The sequence below is a fragment of the Chiloscyllium plagiosum genome, chromosome 3 (assembly GCF_004010195.1).
Source record: "Chiloscyllium plagiosum isolate BGI_BamShark_2017 chromosome 3, ASM401019v2, whole genome shotgun sequence".
Classification (NCBI taxonomy): domain Eukaryota; kingdom Metazoa; phylum Chordata; class Chondrichthyes; order Orectolobiformes; family Hemiscylliidae; genus Chiloscyllium; species Chiloscyllium plagiosum.
The window spans coordinates 28,798,291-28,819,298 of NC_057712.1; the positions used below are offsets into that span (position 1 = coordinate 28,798,291).

Below are 21,008 nucleotides of genomic sequence, written 5' to 3' on the forward strand. Positions count from 1 at the left end.
TTGAGGGTTAAATGCTGGGCAGAACACAAAGAAATCCCCTGCTCCTCCGATAAAAGTCTATCGTGATCTCCATGTAAGAGGACAGATCAGCCATGGTTAAGTGGCTTCTCTAAGAGACATATGACAGTGCAGGACTTCCACAGAACTATATTGGACAGCTACTTTGCTGTTTACTTATTTTGCTGAATCTGCTCAGATTTCTGGAGTGAATCTTGAAGTACAACCTTCCAGTCAAGGATGCTAGCATTAAAACAAAACTGCCACATCAAATTAAAGCAAGCATTATTAAAAGGAATGTGGCAGCATGGATAGTACGTTAGGTAATGGATTTTAAAAAATGGAAAGTGGTCATCTGTGAATATTCTTACACACTGGATTCTTGCAAACTGTCAATATAGGAACAATTAGCCTTTTGATCCAGATAATGTTTGTGTCAGCCAAAGCACTGCCCCACATTCCATACAAATCATGAGAATGCAGAGACAGTAGGACAACATTGCTTATAGATTTGAATCTCACCCTCAGCCTCAACATAGCTGGTATTCTATGCTCTGTGAACAGCTAAAACTCTGTTACTCATAACCTGTCACACACTAAGGCTAAATATCCCATCACGATAGTTCTTCCTGAGCAAAACAGTCACTCAGTCCACACTGACTCTGCTATAATATCATCATGATGTTAAAATTGCTTCAGTGGGGTCAATCCTTCCCTTTAAAAATATGCACCTCGAGAGGCCCTCCAGTTGTTTTGATTTATTTGAATCAGAACTCTTTCCTATACTCTTCCAACTGTGCTCTTTTTCGCCTCCCTTTTAAACCTTCCTTAAAAACCATGTCCTGGAGTATTTTGTCACCCCCTCCCCTAGCACTTAGCCTGATCATAACCCTGTGTGTCATATTGGAACTTTTTTTCACATTAAAGCCAAGATAGTATGAAAGTATTTGCTGTTGAGATTAAAACTCAGATTCTGTTCTCATATCACAGAACGTTGTAAGGAAATTTGTTTGGGAGTGTTCAAAAGTATGAATGTGTAGATGAGGGAAACAATACTTTCATGGGTTGGTGAATAGGAAAAATGAGGACATTATTTAGAAGAGGTTTGGAAAATTTATTTTGTACAGAGCTAGGGAGTGTTCTTCCAGAAATGACAAATACAAAAAACAGCATTCAACACATATATGTAAATATCAGAAAAGAACAATTTAAAAATGTATGGGAAAAACGCAGGGAAATGGAACTATGTAGATAATGCTTTTCGAGATCTAGCACAGGAATGATGGGAGAAATGACCTCCTCATGCATGTCATAAGAGTCTGTGATGTTGTAAATTTAGAATTCGCTTTTAACTTAATTATGAAATTTTCCTAAAAGAAACTCAAATCACTTTCCATGTTTTGCTTGCAATTATATTTGTATTTTTAGATTGAACATGAAATACAAAATTGTTCATTGAGAGCTTGCTGTGATAAGTGCACTCAGTGGCAAGGTCACTGTTGCTGACTTGTAAGGCAGATGCATAATAGGGATTTTGTCCAAAGAAACATTTTTCTAAAATTGAAAACAACAAAAAAAACTTTACAAGTGGGTGGATGGGTCAAGGGGGACTTCAAATTCTCATAACATTTTGGGCAGTCACCAAACTGCTCTCTATAAACTGTGCTGTCATCCACTTTTTAATTGCAACATCAATCTTAAAGCAATTGTATCAGGCCCAAATTCTCATGGTAGATACATGCCCCATATTGCTGTGGATTGTATTGCAAAATGCTCCCCCTTTTTGGGGGGAAATTTAATTTGAGCAACAATGTAGGAAATCTGCCTTATTTCAGTGTTCTGTTTTCAGCATATTGATATGCCTGTGAAATGTCCAGCTAGCCTCAATAATAATTAGCAATAAAAGGTTGCTTCCCAGAATGGCAACAATATACATCCTACATTAGAAGGGATTAGTTACATACATTATATATTGTAGACATAATATAGGAGTTGCCTGGTATTATATAAAAGATGAAAAAGAGACAGGCATAGTTGGACCAACCAAAATGATTTTATATGACGCACATGGTCCTATAAAGCATTTCATATAACAGTATAAATTTCATGTTTCCATTACGCTGATTAAATTAATTTGTTATATATTTAAATCTTGAATCAGACACAGTCTGCTGTTCAGTTTCAATGGCCTCTCTTGTAAATACACCCTGTATCACTTAATAGTAATTTACCATCTGATATCCAGTATTATGAAGCCATGACTTGGGGGTTGCAATTATTAAAATCTTTGGTTCTTACAACTGGACGGTGTAATTTCAAACCAGCCACACATGTTCTTCTCACTGAAAGATGAGCTATTGCAATGATTTGAAATAAGTATCAACAGACGTGTTCATTTCACAAACTATAGGCAAAAAAATGTAACTATTTATCGTGAATTCGTTAATCATGTAAAACACTTCATCGCACATAAAATACTGTAACACACCTCACAGCTCAAATCATATTAGTGGGCCAAATATGACTGCTTTGATCAATAATTTCATTAAATGTATTGGAAATTTTTTGGAAGAAATCACCCTTACCTACAGAATCTGTTTTCTTTGTCCTCTATAATCTACATCCTGAAACTGTTTTTATAAATTGATTTATGTAGCTGTTTCTGGCAAAAATCAGCATTTATTGTTCATCCGTAATTACATTGAGAAGATGCGTGATTTGTCTTCATAAAAACTGAGTGACTTTATAGGACATCAAAGGAAAGACGGTAACATAGTGATAATATCTTTGAACTAGCAATGCAGAGGCCCAGGCTAATGCTTGAAAAACAGGCTCAAATCACATCATTGCAACTGGTGCAACTGAAAATGAGTCCCAGTAATGGCTTCCATGAAACTATCAGTAAGAGCCATAAAAGCCCATGTGTTCATTAATATCCTTTAAGGAAGGAAATCCGCCAATCTTACCTGCTTTGGCCTAAGTGTGACTACAGACTCTCAGCAATGTGATTTCTCTGAAAAGGGATAGCAAGCGCTTCGGTTCAAGGGTAACTGGGGACAGGCAAGAAATACTGACCTTGCCAGTGACCACGTATCGCATGAAAGGATAAAGGAAGGGTTTCAGAGAGTGGTTAAGAGTTCAGGTTCTGAGGGTTCCCATCTCTACCAACATTTCACAGTGAGTTCCAGATGTCCAACACACTCAGGGTGAAAAAAAATACTTCCTCAAATCCCCTATAAATCTCTTGCTCACTACTTGAAATGTGACCCCTGGGATTCTTCCCATCTATGACCTTCATAAGTTTATGGTCTTCAGGTACGACCTCCCTCAGGCTTTTTAACTTTAAGGAAAGTAATCCAGCCTACCTCGTTTTGTGTTATACCTGATTTGCTCCAGCCAGACAACATCCTCATGAATTTTGTCCGTATCCTCACTAGTGCAATCAATCCTTTCTATACCGGAGAACTGCACACAGGTACTCCAACTCTAATGTTTTATATCATAACTTCCTCGCTCTTGTATTCAATGCCTTGACTAAAGGTTACAAATACCTTGAATGGCTTCTTAAACGTAGCACTTTAGTGGGTAGAGAAGGGAGGTCATTTATTCCTTGGAAATGTGCAGATTGACATGGACTAAAGAAATCTTGAATTACAAAACCATGAACCTAATAAATGTTTTAACACTTTAATGCCTCTTGCCTTCATGTGTAAGTTCTCTATTTGGTCCCCAATGAGTCTTATTCCTCCTCCTAATACCCTTTTACTATCGATTTGCTTATACAAGACTTTGGGATTTCTATTTATGTAAGCTGCCAATCCATTTTCATGATCATTCTTTGCTTTATGACTTCCCTTCTGAACCTTCTTTATTCAGCTTGGTTTGCAATTGTATTTACTACCTGACACCTGTCACCTGTCACAAACTCATTTTGTCTGATTTGAATTAATTTTTATTTTCTTTCCCATCCAGACAGCTCTGGATTTGATTGTCCTATGTTTCTCTTCCAAGGTAATATATCTCAAGTGCATCTACTTTATCTCTTCTTTGAAAATGGCCCATTCTTTAGCTACTGTTTTTCCCACCATCCTTCGGACCCATCTATCTGGCCCATCCCTGCTTTTCCCCCCACTGAAATTGGCTCTCAACCAGTTAATGGTGAAGGCAAGTTCGATTGTGGCATTCAAGTGGGCATTGTTTCTATTTCAATTATCATCTAATGTACAAGGTGACAGGGAGAAGACAGGAGATTGGCATGGAGTTCAGGCTCCGCAGAGAGCCTGAATGACCTCCTTTGCATCAGAACAATTTTGCGATTTTTAATGTTGTGCTGCAGGCTAGAAAGGTCATAAAGAAAGCAAATCTAGCACTAGGCTTTATTTAAAAAAGGTAGAATTGAAAATTTGGCAAGTTATGCTAAACCTGCATAAAATCTTGGTTTTTACTATCCAGTTAAAGATAATAGAATCCTTACTAAAAGTATCCAATTTGATTCAACATCTTTTAAAAAGGTATACAATACTGATACACAGAAGATTTACAAGGCTGAAACCAGGAATGTGTGGCAATAAATTTCTGAAAGGGTTACTTAATAGAAGAATGATTCCTCTTATGGAGCGAGAGCAAAGCTCGAGACCATCAAAATAAGACAGTCACTGAGAAATTCAATAAGGAATTCAGAAGAAATTACTTTATCAGGATAGTGGTCAGAGTGTGGAACTTGCTACCAGAGGGAGCAGTTGAAGAGAATAAAATATGTCTTTAAAAGGAAACTGGACAGTGTTTGAGGGAAAAGGTTGATGGGTAGATTTAGATGTGAAAAGATGGGAGGACATCTTTACCACTGACATGGACTGGTTAAAGGCTGAAAGATACGTAGATCCCACGTAATTCTGAGAGGGGTTTGCTTTTGCACTTTTAGTTCTTTCATCAACTATCTTAAATCAGTGCAATATGTTTCTCAACTTCTCCTTTAAAGGGAACAATTTCTCTATCTACATTATCTATTCCCTCATGATTTTGAAAAGCACATTATTATAGGTCTGAAATCTTAGATCAAGGAAGATTAAAGGTTTACTTTTCTGAAGGATATCAATGAATCAGATGTTTTCTTTATTATTTACCAGCAGTTACTGGTATTAGCTTTCTATTTTGGGTTGCCGCAAACTGAATTTAAATTCTGCAATGGTTATATTTAGTAAGATCATTAATTCAGGCTTCTGGGTGACTAATCTAGTGACATAACTGCTTCGTCTTCATTCCTGATTGGTTGGATTGGAAACCAGGCAATTAATCTCTGATTCTTTCCTAATTCATAGGAGCAGGAGATTGGTTGCTTGTGCTGCGCATCAAATTGGTTACCATATCTTGGTGTTCACAGTAAAATGCCATCTTAATGTAATGGCACCTTCACTAGCATATCTCAATTTGAGAGAAACACCATTTCATGAAATGGAACATCTGGACTTGGCAGTCACAAACAATGGTGCAGTGCTGCAAGTGGCAAGTAACATTTGCACCACACAAATGCCAGGCTATGACCATCACAAACAAGAGACAATCTAACCACCACCCCATGGCATTCAATGGCGTTACCATCACTGAATCCCCTACTATCAACATCTTCGGGGTTATCATTGACCAGAAACTCAACTGAACTCACCATACAAGCATGATGGCTCTAAGAGTAGGTCAGGACTTAGCAATGCTGCAGTGGGTAACTTACCTCCTGATTCCTCAAAGTCTGTCCACTATCTACAAGGCACAAGTCAGGAGTATGATTGAATACACCCCACTTGCCTGGATGAGTGCAGCTCCAACAACACTAAGGAAGCTTGACACCATCCAAGACAAGGCAACCAGCTTGATTGGCAATACTTCCACAAGCAACCACTCCCTCCACCACCAACACTCAGTAACAGCAGTGTGTATCTACAAGATGCACTGCAGAAATTCACCAAAGATTCTCAGACAGTGACTTCCAATCCCACAACCACTTCCGTCTAAAAAGACAAGGACAGCAGATATATGGGAACACCACCGCCTTCAGGTTCCCCTTCAAGTCACTTACCATCCTGACTTGGAAATATATCTCTGTTCCTTCACTGTTGCTCGGTCAAAATCCTGGAATTCCTCCCCTATTGAAATTATGGGTCAACCCACAGCAGATAGAGTGCAGTAGTTCGAGAAGGTCGCTCACCACCACCTTCTCAAGGGCAACTGGGGATGGGAAATAAATGCTGGCCAATCTGCGATGCCCTAATCCCACAAATGAATTTTAAAAAATGTATCTCCCAGAATATGTGGAAATATTGCATATAAAAACAACTAATTTACTTGAAGATGTACTAATGAGAACATAGAAACACCAAAGATATTATATACAGAGTCTCCAATAGGCCTACACACAATAGAGTGGCTTCAGTGGTCCAGTAACTATCTAGCTGACTGAGCTCAAAACTAAACTAGGTTTCTTACACCGCTGCATATGTTGCACTTGAACTAAATATACACTGGGATGCAACAGTCAAAAACAAACTGATGGTTAAAGGCAGGGATTGTATCAAGAAGACGTCACAGGTTCTCAGTAATGAGAAGTGATGGATAGAATGGGTCTTGCCTGGATCAGATATTGGTGAGACAATGGCGATGACCTGTAATAAGACAGTGAGACTAGGTTTAAAATAAAAGTAATCGCACATATGAAAAAAAATGATTTCTTTGACCTAGAGGTGATGAGTACCTTCAGCCAGAACATATATTATGTGGTGAAGCTTCATCAAATAACAGACTAAAACTAATAGTTATAGAGTTGCAAAATCAGGATACTTCACATCAGAGGAGAGGAAACAATCCTATCTGTACCTGCAGGCCTGATAAGCACTATGCATTGTAACTGACTGTTAACAGCCCACGGACAATTATGGATGGCCAATAACTGCTGGCCTAGCATGTGACACTGATTTCCTATGAATGAATATAAATTATAATTCAGTTAGTATTAATATCAAACAACACGCTGTCATTCTGAATTAATTTCATGGTTAATGTTCAAACTCAGTCAGCAAAAACTGTCAAAAAAAGCCAATACTTTGCTCTGCAAATGTAAAGTTCACAGATATGGCAGTCTTGGTTCACCTTCAGTTTCATGTGCAATACATTTTTGAACAGGAGGCAATTTTGTTTTGTTCATGGGATGTGAGCATTGCTGGCAAGGCATTGCCATTGAAGTGAGTGACTTGCTTCAACCATTTCAAGGTGTAGCCAAGAGCCAACCATTTTACTACGGATCTGGTGTCACATACAGGTCAGAGCAGGTGAAGATACCATTTATAGGATGCACTGTGGCAAATGGTGGAGGGTATGAACGTGCGTAGAGGATGGTGGTGCACAGGGTGCCAGTCAAGCAGACTGCTTTGTCCTGAATGGTGTCAAGCTTCTTTAGTGTTCTTGAAACTGCACTCATTCACACGTGGCCAGTATTCCAACATACTCCGGATTTGGGTCTTATAGATTGTGTGCAGGCTTTGAGGAGTCAGGAGGTGTGCTACATGCTGCAGGATTGTTAGCTTCTAGCCTGCTTTTATGGACAGTAATCATATAACTAGCCCAGTTCAGTTTATGGTCAACGGTTAAACTATAGGATGTTTATAGTGGGGTATTCAGTAATGGCGTTACCATTTAATATCAAGGGGTGATGCTTAGATTTTCTCTTGTTGGAGCTGTTAATTTTCCAAGTCACATGAGTGTTACTCCCACAGACTTAGTGGGATCCCGGGATTGTCACAACACAATGTCCATCTTTGGTCATCCGTTCATGCTTCGACATCCAGAGACTAGAAGATCTGAGCCAATGATTAGTAAACACAATGGTATATACAATGACATGCATTAGAGTAGCTCTGCCTAAAATGATGAGGGTGTATTGCAGCATACAGGGGAAGGCACTTGCTGTTGAAATTATACATACAAACCTGAAGCAAGTGCTAGACAAGCTATGAAATCTGCAAATTTTATAAAAGCCTGACTTGAATTCCAGAATATTTTCTGCTCCTCGTAATGAGTTGGAAAGTGAGCATGTCAATCTACTGTTTCACATTGTACTTTGATGGCTGTCACATTGCAATGTCTTGGTTTGTTTCTTTGAACTTCACTCCAAACTGAAGCTATTATTTACCATTCACTCCCCCTCACTGTCTGCCAAACATAATCTGGTTATCACAGTAGTGCTACTTCTAAAATATAATCTCTCGTGTGACTGAATTAGATCTAGGACTTCAAAGGCTGTTAGTCTGGGTCAAAATTGCACCAATGTAAGAAAAACAGAAATTCAAGGCTCACTTTGAGAAGGAAATCAACACTTAGAAGTTCCCAAACTTGCATGAATTCCTTAAGAAGAATGAAGCATACTTACAGGACACCTTTAAAAGCATCAACAAGCAATATCTCACTGAATTGACAAAGCCATAACGTAAGTATTTTCTCTCATAGGAGAAACAAAACAGCTAATTTTTCACAGGGGCTTTACTGCAAGATATCAACTAAAGGACAAAGGAATCTCCTGGAGATCTCAACGGATGGTGCCCTCAACATTGAGTCCTAAGCAGACAGTTGGTTAGAGTCCAAATGAGAGCAGAGTTCCTCTTGGATTGTCATTTTGGGCTTTCAGTGTTCTAATATCATTTGTTACAGTCCACCTGTGTGAAAATGGATGTTATTACTCATTGGAATGCAAAGTATCATCAGCATCCTCATGTGAAAAACAACTCATGATTAAACTATTTTCGATCACTTCAAACATTAGGGTCCAATGCTCGACACATCAGTTGCAATGTAATACTATTAATCCTTGTATGGTGATAAATATATTTGATAATGTTTATATTTGTACAGCGTGTAAACTAGATTTCTGGTCAGGGCATGTGGGGCTTCTGGTAGATCTGGAAGAAAAGGTGCAGAAATTTGAAGAAATTAAATATCAAGGAACAGTTGATAGTTCTGGATAGAGCAAAGCTAAGGATCTTGACAAGAAATCCATGAAGTGCTGAAGATTTAAGCTTCAGAACTAAACATGCCCCTTACTATACCATCGCTGTAATGCTTCAACACTGCATTCACAACAGCTCGAATTATGGAGCAGTTTATGTCATTATGCAACAAGATCTGGGCAACAGTCAGGCTTAGGCCAATAGGAAGCAACTAATACTCATACAACACCAATTCCAGGCAATGACCATCTTCAGCAAGAGAAAATCTACCTATCTTTCCTCAACAATCAACAGCAATTTTATCGTGGAATTCTCTACCAGTAACTTCAGGGAAATCATGGTATGGTGTCAGCCATATAAACAGTTTGATTACAAGAGCAGGCAAAAGGCTGGGAATTCTATGGTGAATAATCACCTTCTAACTTCCCAAACTTGTCCATATCTAAATGCTACAAAACAAGACTGTGATTGTATGTTCTCCGCTCACCTAGGTGAATGGAGCTGATGGAACATTCAAGAAACTTGACACCATCTAGGACAAAACATCCCAATTGATTGGCATGCCATCAACCACCTTCATTTTGCCATCGTGCAGTGGGAGCAGTGCATACCATCTACAGGATACACTACCTTAGACTACCAAGGGTCCTCCAAAAGCACCATCCAAACATCGAAAAGGCCAAGGGTATTGGGTGTATGGAAATACCACCACTTGCATATTCACCTTCACTTCCAGACCTTGAACTATAATACTATTCCTTCATTGGTTCTAGATTAAAATATTAGAATATCCTTCGCCAGACCGTAGTTGTAGCTTCATGGATGGCAGCAGCTTAAGATAGTGATTCACCACCATATTTCCAAGGCCAATCAGGCTGGATACTAAATGCTGGTCTTCCATTGGTGTTCACATCTTATGAATAAATAGAATAAAAACCTGCAGTAGTAACTTGAGCAGCTAAGAGTGTCAAACATCTAACATGCAGCATTTGTTTAACTTCAGGGATGTCAGGGTGTAGTGTCACCATCAGATCACCTGCATAAACCATGAATACAAGAGAGGCCAAAGACTGGGAATTCTCTGGTGAATAATCACCACCTGACTTCCCAAACCTTGTTTATATCTAAATGCAACAAAGCAAGATTGTGATTGAATGTTTTCCACGTTTCTAGGTGAATGCAGCTTCAAGGAATATCCAATTTTCAACTAAGTTTCTTTTTTGTTACAAACAAGTAAGGTTCCTAAGTCAGAAATGGAAGTGAAGAAATTCAGGTTTTGAAGGCATTGTCAAAACACCAGTCTTTCCCATGGATAATGGAGATGCCCCAAATTTCATTATTGCATCTTTCCTAAAACTCAATCAATTTTTACATTTTATTTTCACAACCATCCATGGACCACAAATGTGACAGGTGTGAAAAGAGCAGCACTGGTCTCGATCTTGGAGCTGCAGATTTGATGGCACAGCATTCCTCATTTCAGAGATATTTCTTTTTCATCTGGTCTGTAATTCAATTTTCTACCAATAATGCCTGATATTCTGACACATCCAAGTTATTGGCATCATTCATGTCAGCTTGTTTCCAGTTCCATCCAAGAGGAAGGCTGACTATAACACAGCATCTCTAGTTATTACTTCATGTATTTAACATTTGAACCATACAGTAAAATGAAAACATATGTATGTTGGTATCAGCGGAGAAACTGGCTTTGCAATGGTTTCACTCAGGCCGAATACCTGCCGACTACTTCACTGTAGACTCAAAGATAAAGACCATTTAGGTGAGGCATCCTTGTTCTAGAACCATGTTCCTACACCAGTCAATACTTTAATGAGAAGGAAATGAAAACAAAAGAAAAATACTTGACGACAGTGGGAAATAAGCGAAAAAAAATCAACTTGTGAAACAAACTCACAGGCATTCTTCCCAGCATAGTTTGCTGAATTACTCTCTCTGATCCCACAGCTGCTTGGTTGCCTCCTCCACATTTAATTTCAACTTTCTGACTGCTACCACTGATCTGTCGTCTTTTTTAGCTCTTTCAGTTTTAGATTTCCCTATGGTTTCTTCCCTAGACAATTTCTCCACAGATTCTTTCCTTTCTTTTAGCCAGCCTAGTCTGCATTCATGCACGTGAGTGTTTTACAGCTCTTTACAGTTTCTATTTCGGCAAAGGAGGAGGAAGAGAAGTCAAATTTAGAAAAAAGATAAAGATTAAAAAATGCTCCAGAAAACAGCAAGGAGGAAGTTAGTTCATGGTAGTTCATGAATAAAGAAGAATATTGAAAAGTAAACAAGAAAGCAGGAAAAGTGAAGGAAAAGTAATATAAAGAGAAGCAAAGAGGGCAGGCAAAAACTGCAGAGGCCAATGGGAATATATATGTGTGCTGCCATATATACATACACATATATACAGTAGAATATACACATTATAAATATATACAGTAATGTAAGTAAACAGTACAAAACCACTACCAAAATGTATTAAAATATAATCTAAACATATACACAGATAGAACAAATAGCTTCTCATTTGACATGTAGAATTGACAATCTGATTAATAACCAACTCCCTTTCACATTACATAAAATGCTGATTCCTACTGTCCAAAATGGCAAGCAACACAAAACCTGTCCTAATACAGAATTCAGTTCTCCTCAGATGACAGAAATTAAAGTTAACAAAGGAGCAAGGTTGAACTCAAAGTTGTCACCAAATCTTGGAGTTCAAATGATGATACATTTGCAAGAATTTTGATTTGAGACACTACTTAAATATTAGTTTAGATTACAGTATTGTACTCAATCCTTGCCATCAACTGTTACTCATAAGTACTACACAGTTTACATAAACCAGTAAGTACTATTGAAGAAAATATTCAACTATCCTCCAATGCTCAAATTAAGTCAAAATGATAAAATTTGGTATCATCCTTCTGCTCTTGCATTATGCTACCTTAACATTGCATGGAATATGGAAGATAAAGTCACCACAGTTTGACCAGACCATAGGGCTGCTCCTTCATTAGAGAGGGATAGCTAGTGGTGGTTTAATCTGAGGGTCAGGTTGGGTGAGGGGAGAGATTGAAGAGGAGAGTCCTTCATGGTAACTTCAACCGAAAGTGTGAATTGAACCCATGTTGTTGACGTTACTCTGCATTGAAAACCAGCCATCCAGACTACTGAGCTAACTGATGCCCAGGAAGGTAAATTCATATAACTTTTAAAAAAAACAAGTAAACTGATAACTTGAAGATTTACTTTGGAAACAGCATGCAAGTAGACCCACTGTGCAAAAGATTTCCTGATACATTTATTTCTATTTTAGGCAAATTCTGTGCAAAATGTGACCTGTTCAACTGAATTTCGGGTTAGACAAGCTTATTTTAAAAAAAAATCAGAACCATAAAAGACACTGCTCCAAGCTGTAGCATATATTTCATTGCTGTAAAACATTAGCTAATCTCAGTGAATTTGCAATCTGTTTCATCAGCGTGTCAAGCCCAGGTGATTTTGCAATCTATGGATCGAAATATTTGAGAGTGACTTTACTTGTAGAATTAATTACATGCAGTAATAAGTACTCTGGAGTTTATAATTAAATAGCATCATAATTCTATCACCAATGATAAAATGTGACTTAGGAAAAGGCCAAGCAAGCCTTTACAACTGTATAAGCACTCATTTCTTGAATTAAAATATTTCTGATAAACTTTCGATAAAATACACGTAAGAGGCATTTAGGCTGTAACTATACAACAACAGTACACCTTCAGTTGGTTGTCCATGAGCTTTGATGTAAAAGTAGTTGTGTAATTTGGGAGATAGTTGTTACACAAAATTGAAGCCAAGTTAGAATTCAAGACAAATGAGACCATCACAAGCAGATAAACATTTACCAGTATATCACCCATCTAGCTTTTTCAATGGACCCAAGTTATCCACTGGATCTATTAAACTTTTAAACGTTATATTGTGCAAACATTTCAGTGTCTTGTTGGAAGCAGTACTCTTGTTGGCTTCCTCAAAACATTAAACTGATCAGCCCGGGAACTGAGCACCAAGCATCCAGGCAAACCATTGCAATGCTCCATTGTCCCTGACCTTAAAGACATGCAGTTGGTGGTATAAATGAGGATGGCTAGCTCTACCACCTATCAACTTTACAGAAACCAGATAACAGCAACTTAAGACTGTTTATGTACTGAAAGAAAACTGTTCCAAAAAAGGGATGTGGAAATTAAAATGCCTTTTTTGTAAATTTGTCAATAATTCCACCTTAACCTGCATATCTAGTCACTATCCATTTGTCAGAATGTTAACCAACACTCAAAATTGTGGTGCTGGAAAAGCACAGCAAGTCAGGCAACATTTGAGGAGCAAGAGAATCAACATTTCGGGCATAAGCCCTTTATCAGTCTTTCCTGACAAAGGGCTTATGCCTGAAATATCGATTCTCCTGCTCTTCGGATGCTGCCTGACCTGCTGTGCTTTTCCAGCACTACACTCTCGACTCTGACCTCCAGCATCTGCAGTCCTTACTTTCTCCTGTTAACCAGGACTACTCACTGATGATTCTACAGTAGTCAGTTCCATTCACAATTCTTCTGATGATGAATCAGCCCATGCCAATGAGGCATGGACAGCATCCAAACACAGAGTTACAAGTGTGAGGTTACATTTGTGCCAATTATGAAACTGGCAATGATCCAATAAGAAAAACTTTAATTAAACTTCACTCTGACCTGCAAAGCATGGCCATTGCTAATTTCCAGGTCTTTAGACTCTCTGTTGACGAGGGGTTTAGTCAGACCAACTATGCTGACACAAGACTACAAGAACAGGCCAGGAAACAGAGTCTGGGTACTCTGTATTATCTGATTGTTTAACTGCTGTGCTCAAATTAAGAGTGTGGTAGAATACTCACATGTCACGTGAATGCTGACACCTCAGCAACTATAAGCAGCATAAAATCATTCAGGAATAAACATTTATGTTCTACTACTGAACTCATTCAGCTCTCTGGGTAACACTTGGACACACTGTCTGCAATTTGTACACTCTATAGGATGGCTGCAGGATTGTATTCTTTCATGGAATGTGGGTGTCATTGACAAGATCAGCATTTGTTTTCTATCTCCAATTACTCTTAATAAAATGGTGAAGTTCCATCTTCTTCAATCACTGCAACACCTTTGGTGTAAGTACACTTGTGGTATCAATGGGAAGGAAATTCCTGGACTGGAACCCAGTGACTGGTGACGTAGTTCCAAGACAGGATGGTATGTCGTTTGGAATGGAACTCTACAGATGGAGTGTGGGAACAGGAAAGATCAAACTAAGCTTACTCAACAACACATCCCAGTCCTAGCACCACAAAAAGCACAAAGGCAGCAATCATCATGATATCATCACTTCAAGCAGGACCTTTAATATTTCTGGCTTGGATATTTAGTATTTCTTCAATAGCACTGTATCAAAACTCTCGTATTCCTACATAACTATTTTGGGAGCATTAACAATACAGTGACTGCACTGATTCAAGGACAAAGTTGATATTTCCTTTTTAGGGCAATTAGGGGTGCTACAAAACAACTCCTTGCCTAATTTGGAAATAAAAGTAAACATACTTAGCAAGTGCAATGCAATGAATCATCCTCTCACTAAATAGTTAATAAGAAAAAAAAATAGTCTCAATATTCTCTGCCCCCTTCACTGACTGACATGCGTTTGCAGGATTTCTTCATTGGCTAAACACTTACCCAGTATCCAGCCTTCTGATAAGTGTCGATTTCCAGGAGGTCTCTTTCCCTTGTACTGTCCAATACAAATTTCAGCTTTGCGTAAAGTTTTGCACACCTTGCCCCCACACAACTGGATCAGTTTCTCAAGCATTGAGGTAGGTGGCTCACTTCTGGGTGAAATGAAGATCAGAGGCTGATTTGCAAATAAATCCTGCTGATAGGATCCTATTGCTGACTGTTTTTCTAACCTGCAGATCTGTTTATAGAAGAAAAAATACATTTTAAATATCTCCACTGTGCCACACTTAACATTGAAAATAGTTTACAGTTAAGTCAGTATCAATTTACAAAATGCATAGCTGAAGAGCCAACTTGTGAATAGTGACTACATTAATGGAATTGTAGCAAACTTCCCGAAAGAAAATTGCTTGGTTTATTGTTGCGACTCACATAAAAATGTCCCTTAGGCTTTGCCATGTCACACAATCAATCTCAATTATTTTCTATTGAGGTTTGGGGGTTGGAAGTGTCGAGGAGTGGGGATTTATGATTTTAAGCTCACTCAGACTTGTGTCCAGGACTAATTAATTAGTTGTTGTCCTTGACTTTCATGATAATTTTGAATTGATAAGAACAATTACGTTCATTGATCACAATCAGTTTGTTGTTTGTTCTTTGCTAGATTTTTTTCAATGGTGGTTTTGTGTCAACAGGAATGCTCCATTATTGTAGAACAAGAAAATGTACTCTATCCCCTCTCATTGGAACTGAATATACAATCAATATCAGTTTCAATCATTGAAATGATTTGAAATATAACTGCTACAAATGAAACATAAGGGCAGAAATTCTGATTTAGACTGGGAACAAGGATGAATGTAAAATAAGCCTCCAAATGTACCAAGCCCATTTGCGAGCACATTCCCATCACTAGGCCAATTGAAAAATGATGGCTGGTAGGGTAATGGCTACCTGCCCAATGGAGGATAGCCAATACAAGCATTCAAATTAAGTGTTAAGGAAACTGAAAAGATGCCAACTGAAATGTTCCAGTCAACAGTTGGGACTTGACTGTGGCCTCATCCTGGGAGTGTGAGAGAGTGAGAGTGTGAGTGTATCTGTCTGAAAGGAGATAATCCCAAAAAACCTTTTTAACGTCCCCTCACCCTCTCCCCACAACCTCATGTTATGAAGCCAAATTGGCAGGTCATACAAAGATAGGAAGGATGGCAACTTGCGGAGAGGATACAAAGAATCTGCAAATGGACGTGATAGGTTAAGCTAATGGCACGAAATATGGCAGATTGATGATCATATAATATATCTTTGAAATTTCGCTGATGTCTAGTGTTGTACTTCATTAATCAAAGATGATCAACCAAAATCAAGCTAACCATTGTCATTCCAGTTTCTGGTGTATCCTCTTAATTTACCATGACCACTGATGTATCTGGAATTTCAGCTACCATCTGTGCATTTGAGACGAGTAAGAATCTATTTATAATTGAGAACTGATTGGTAAAACAATCAGAGTGAGCATTAATGATGCTCATAAACAGATGGTATTCACATCATTAGATCTAAGTGGGATGAAACATGCGGACGATTTTGCAATAGCTGCAGTTAGAATTACTTCAAACTCTACAACAGGTTGATTATTATAGAAGAGGAGCTTTGGTCATACGTTCTAACTTGCTGATCCTGAAACTCAATCTGCATGAAATCTGTTTTTCCTCTCTTTCGTGCAATGCATCAGTGTAATGATATTGAGCATGGTTAGATGGTTTTCAGAAAAACACGTTACAAACCCAAGTTTGAACTGCATTATTCTAAGTCGAGGAAAAAGTGGTACAATGATTACATTTGTGAGATAAAATTTTGGAAGCAACATTACCAACTATGGGTACAAGAAAAATCTTAGATTGTAGACTGCATTCCCGTACTGTGCCTCAGAACTGCCTGTTGGCAGAATTAGTGGATTTATTTCACAAATCACTCAGTGTGATAAAAAGGCTGATTGTAACAATATATTTTGTACTTAGAGATAATATTCCATTGGGAATGCTTGATAAAATACTTGGCAATTGATTCCAGATTTTGGCAGATATACAACAGTGTTTGAAATATTTTCAGATACAAAAAAAAACATGCACAATCTCTAGATTCTCCTTCTTAAAATGTTTCCATTGGTTGTACCATAGATTATATAAAGTAAATCATTTTTATATGTACTCGTCTTTCACAGAAAGAAATCGGGTTAAAGAAGAAACAAATTCTTAATCATGGAATCAGCTGAGTCAACATATTTTTAAACAGGTGTAACCAGCCTTCTTTGTCTTCTGATTTGGAACTGAAGTTTTCTCAAGGGCAGGAAGACTGAATATATGAAATATATGATAAAGTTATCCTACTGCATAAACCTGACCAAAATTTCCAAGAGGCAAGTGTATTGTTGAACCATCAATGGGTGCATGATTGACCTCTTTCACAAGTAACTAAAATATGCAAACATTCTGCCAAAAAGGGATCTAAAATATGAACAGAAGGTGCACCAACCCCAGCTTGGGGCAATAAGTGATCACAAATAACTGCTGACTTGGAAGTGTGGTCATATCCTGAGAATAAATTCAAGAAATGCAGCAACAGTTTGGGATCTGGAGTAACAAATGAGCTGGACACATTTGTAGATCAATACAACAGAATACCCAGTAGTTTGTCTATAAATAATTAAACTTAAATCCCCAGGTAAAATCTACACTCATTACATACAAATGAAAAAACATCACAAAGCTTCCCTGAGAAAAGGGATTGGCAGGTTATTTGGGATTGATATGTTCAACATATTCAGTTATTTAGACATCAATCACAGTATAGATTTGCAATCAAGGGGGATCTAAGATGAAAAACAAGGTCAATAGAACATGGAAACACAAAAGATGTTATGCCTAGTTTTGGAAGATGGATAGAAGAGATATGATTCAAAGGTAGTTTGTATCAGAATCAAACTTGTACACAGAATCTGCTTTGATGAAAAGAGGTACGTGTGGTCCCATTACCAATTTCCAAGGTGCTATGGGCAGCATGGTGGCTCAGTGGTTAGCACTGCTGCCTCACAGCGCCAGGGCGACTGTCTGTGTGTAGTTTGCACATTCTCCCCATGTCTGTGTGGGTTTCCTCCGGATGCTCCAGCTTCCTCCCACATTCCAAAAATGTGCAGGTTAGGAGAATTGGACATGCTAAATTGTCCATAGTTGTTAGGTACATTAGTCAGACGGAGTGGGTTACTCTTCGGAGGGTCGGTGTGGACTTGTTGGACCGAAGGGCCTGTTTCCGCACTGTAGGGAATCTAATCTAATCTATCATTTGACTATTGTACTTCTGTTTCAATGTACTTGTAAAATAAACTGGGGCCTTATGACACATCAACAAATATGTAAACGAGAGAGGCTTCTCCTGAGATATTTTTAAAATAAAAATTCCATACTAACATTTTCCCAAACAAAATCTATCTATTGTACCTGTACTTAACAATACCTGACTTAAATAATAATATATCTATGTAAATACACATTTCAATAAACTAAATACAAACCGTGGAACTGGAGGACAACATTAATTCTGCTCTTTACCAACACGCATAATTAAATTTGTCATTTAATCTCTAGGGAATCAATTAACCCCAGGTAAAATCTACACCATTCCCACAAAGTGAAAAGAAGTGAGAATCTTGCCAGCTCTAGTTAGATCACTGCTGGAGGGGAACAGAATCCCTGATTATTTTTAACCCAAGTGGTAGTTATCATGCAATCCAATCAAAACTGATTAAAGTAAGTACTGTATGTTGCAGAGGGTTGAAGGCCAGTTATTAGAATCATAGAATCCCTACAGTGTGAAAACAGGCCCTTTGACCCAACAAGTCCACACTGACCCCCCAAAGAATATCCCACACATATCCATTCCCCCTACCCTATTACTGTACATTTCTCCTGACTAATGTATGCAGCTTACACATCCCTGAACACTATGGGGCAGTTTAGCATGGTCACATCGTTGGACTGTGGGAGGAAACCAGAGCATCTGGAGGAAACCCACGCAGACACGGGGAGAATGTGCAAACTCCACACAGACAGTTACCCGAGGCTGGAATCGAATCTGGGTCCCTGGCTCCGTGAGGCAGCAGTGCTAACCACTGAGCCACCATGCCACCCTAATTCTGCCATTAGCAAGAAATGGAAAAAAAAATAGTTTGAAGGGCACACACAATCCAAATTTAGACATGCCCTGAAATGATTTATTTTAATGGGTGGAAAGTCATTGGGAGGATGGTGGGGTAAGAAATGTGTCTCAATTCTCAATATGTGTTCCTGACATGTAACATATTATAACAGGAGAACTGAAGACAAAAAAATCAGCCCACATCTTTAGATTAGTCTAAAGAGAGGCTCATTCCAAGCAGCTCCATGATGCAGGATTCTGTTCTCTACGGTCTGTTCCCAGCACTACAAGACAAACATCAACTGTGCTTGGAGGAGCATCAAATTAGTGAAAGACGCTCTTTGGTCTGCCTGAAACTTGTTGATCTTCTAGAACAAGGAGTTGACTTCTGGCACATTCCAAAGTCCAGGACCACGTGCTGAGGGACACACTAAAGTTTGGGTCAGCTGCTGCGAGGGTGCAGTGGGTAAAGACGACGTCTAAGGTCTCTTGTTTATGTTCACTGGCAATTTATTCAGTTAGCAGACCCTCCCAATGCCTCAAATATATGTAAATATAATCTTGTACAAGGAGGAAATGCTTTTGGTTTGTTTGCTGATAGAGTCAAACTACCTTTGCTTATTTTCATATGCTACTGTACAGAACCAAACTGCTTTAGTGACTATGATTATAAAGATATTTTTATGAATAAAGTATATTTTTGAACTAGGTAAGTGCCTAGTACTGTGTGTTTGCTAGAATTCAGGACCCTGAAGGTGGGCATTTCACTTGCAGAGAGCTGCCAGCTACCTGAGGGCTGTCAGACAATCAGAGACTGGCAGTTCCTCATTGCCATCAGGGGCAGAAGGAATTGTGACAGCTGCTGGCATTGCACCCACCAAAGGCCCATGAACACCAAGTGATCCAAGGCCAAAGGTGTTGACAGTGGAATAGAAGCATAGAAACTAGGAACATGAATAGGCCATTTGGGCTTTTCAGCCTGTTCTGCCATTCAGTATGATCATGGCTAATCCTCTAACTCAATGCCACATTTTCAAGTTCTCTCCATATTCCTTGATGTCTTTTTATCAATTGCTTTCTTGAATATACTCAGTGATCTGGCCTCCACAGCCTTTTGATTGAAACAGGTTGACCATCCTGTGAATGGGGAAATATTTCCTCACCTGTGTCCAATATGGCCTCTCCTGTATCCTGAGACTCTTGATGCTAGGTTCCCTAATCAGAGGAAACATTCGCCCTGCATCTAGTCTGTCTAGCGTTGATAGAATTTTATGTGCTTCAAATAGATCCCCTCAAATCCTTCTAACCTCTCATAGCTTTTGCTTTGCTTGCCTTTATTGGGCAGAGCATTGAGTATAGGAGTTGGGAGATCATGTGCAGCTATACAGGACATTAGTGAGACTACTTTTGGAATACTGTGTGCAATTCTGATCTCCCTGCTACAGAAAGGATGTTGTGAAACCTGAAAGGGTTCATAAAAGAGTTACAGCGAAGTTGCCAAGATTGGAGGGTTTGAGCAACAGAGGGAGGCTGAATAGGCCGGGGCTATTTTTCCTGGAGCTTTGGAAACTGAGGGTTGACCTAATAGAGGCTTGTAAAATCATGAGGGGCATGGATAGGATAAATAGATAAGGTCTTTTCCCCAGGGTGGGGGAGCCTAAAACCAGAGGGCAGAGGTTTAAAGTGAAAGGGGAAAGATTTAACAGGGACCTAAGGGGCAACTTTCTCACATAGAGGGTGGTGAGAGTATGGAACAAGCTGCCAGAGGAAGTGATGGAGGCTGGTAGAATAACAACATTTAAAATACATCTGGATGAGTGCATGAATGGGAAGGGTTTAGAGGGATATGGGCCAAATGCTGGCAAATGGGACTAGATTAACATAAGATATCTGGTCGGCATGGTTGAGTCATAGAGATGTACAGCATGGAAACAGACGCTTCGATCGAACTCGCCCATGCTGACCAGATATCCAAACCCATTTACCTGCACTTGGCCCATTTCCCTCTAAACCCTTCCTGTTCATATACCCATCAGATGTCTTTTAAATGTTATAATTGTAC

General features: G+C 38.8%; 1 protein-coding gene across 2 annotated transcripts in view; it reads right to left on the reverse strand.

The window, feature by feature from the left end:
- Positions 1–21,008, reverse strand: part of mcph1 (microcephalin 1) — a 323,112-nt gene that overhangs the window by 5,361 nt on the left and 296,743 nt on the right. For both annotated transcript variants that reach the window (XM_043679269.1, XM_043679276.1), the window contains exon 14: positions 14,750–14,987. In XM_043679269.1, coding sequence (XP_043535204.1) covers positions 14,750–14,987 — 238 coding nt within the window. The remainder of the gene's footprint in view (positions 1–14,749; positions 14,988–21,008) is intronic.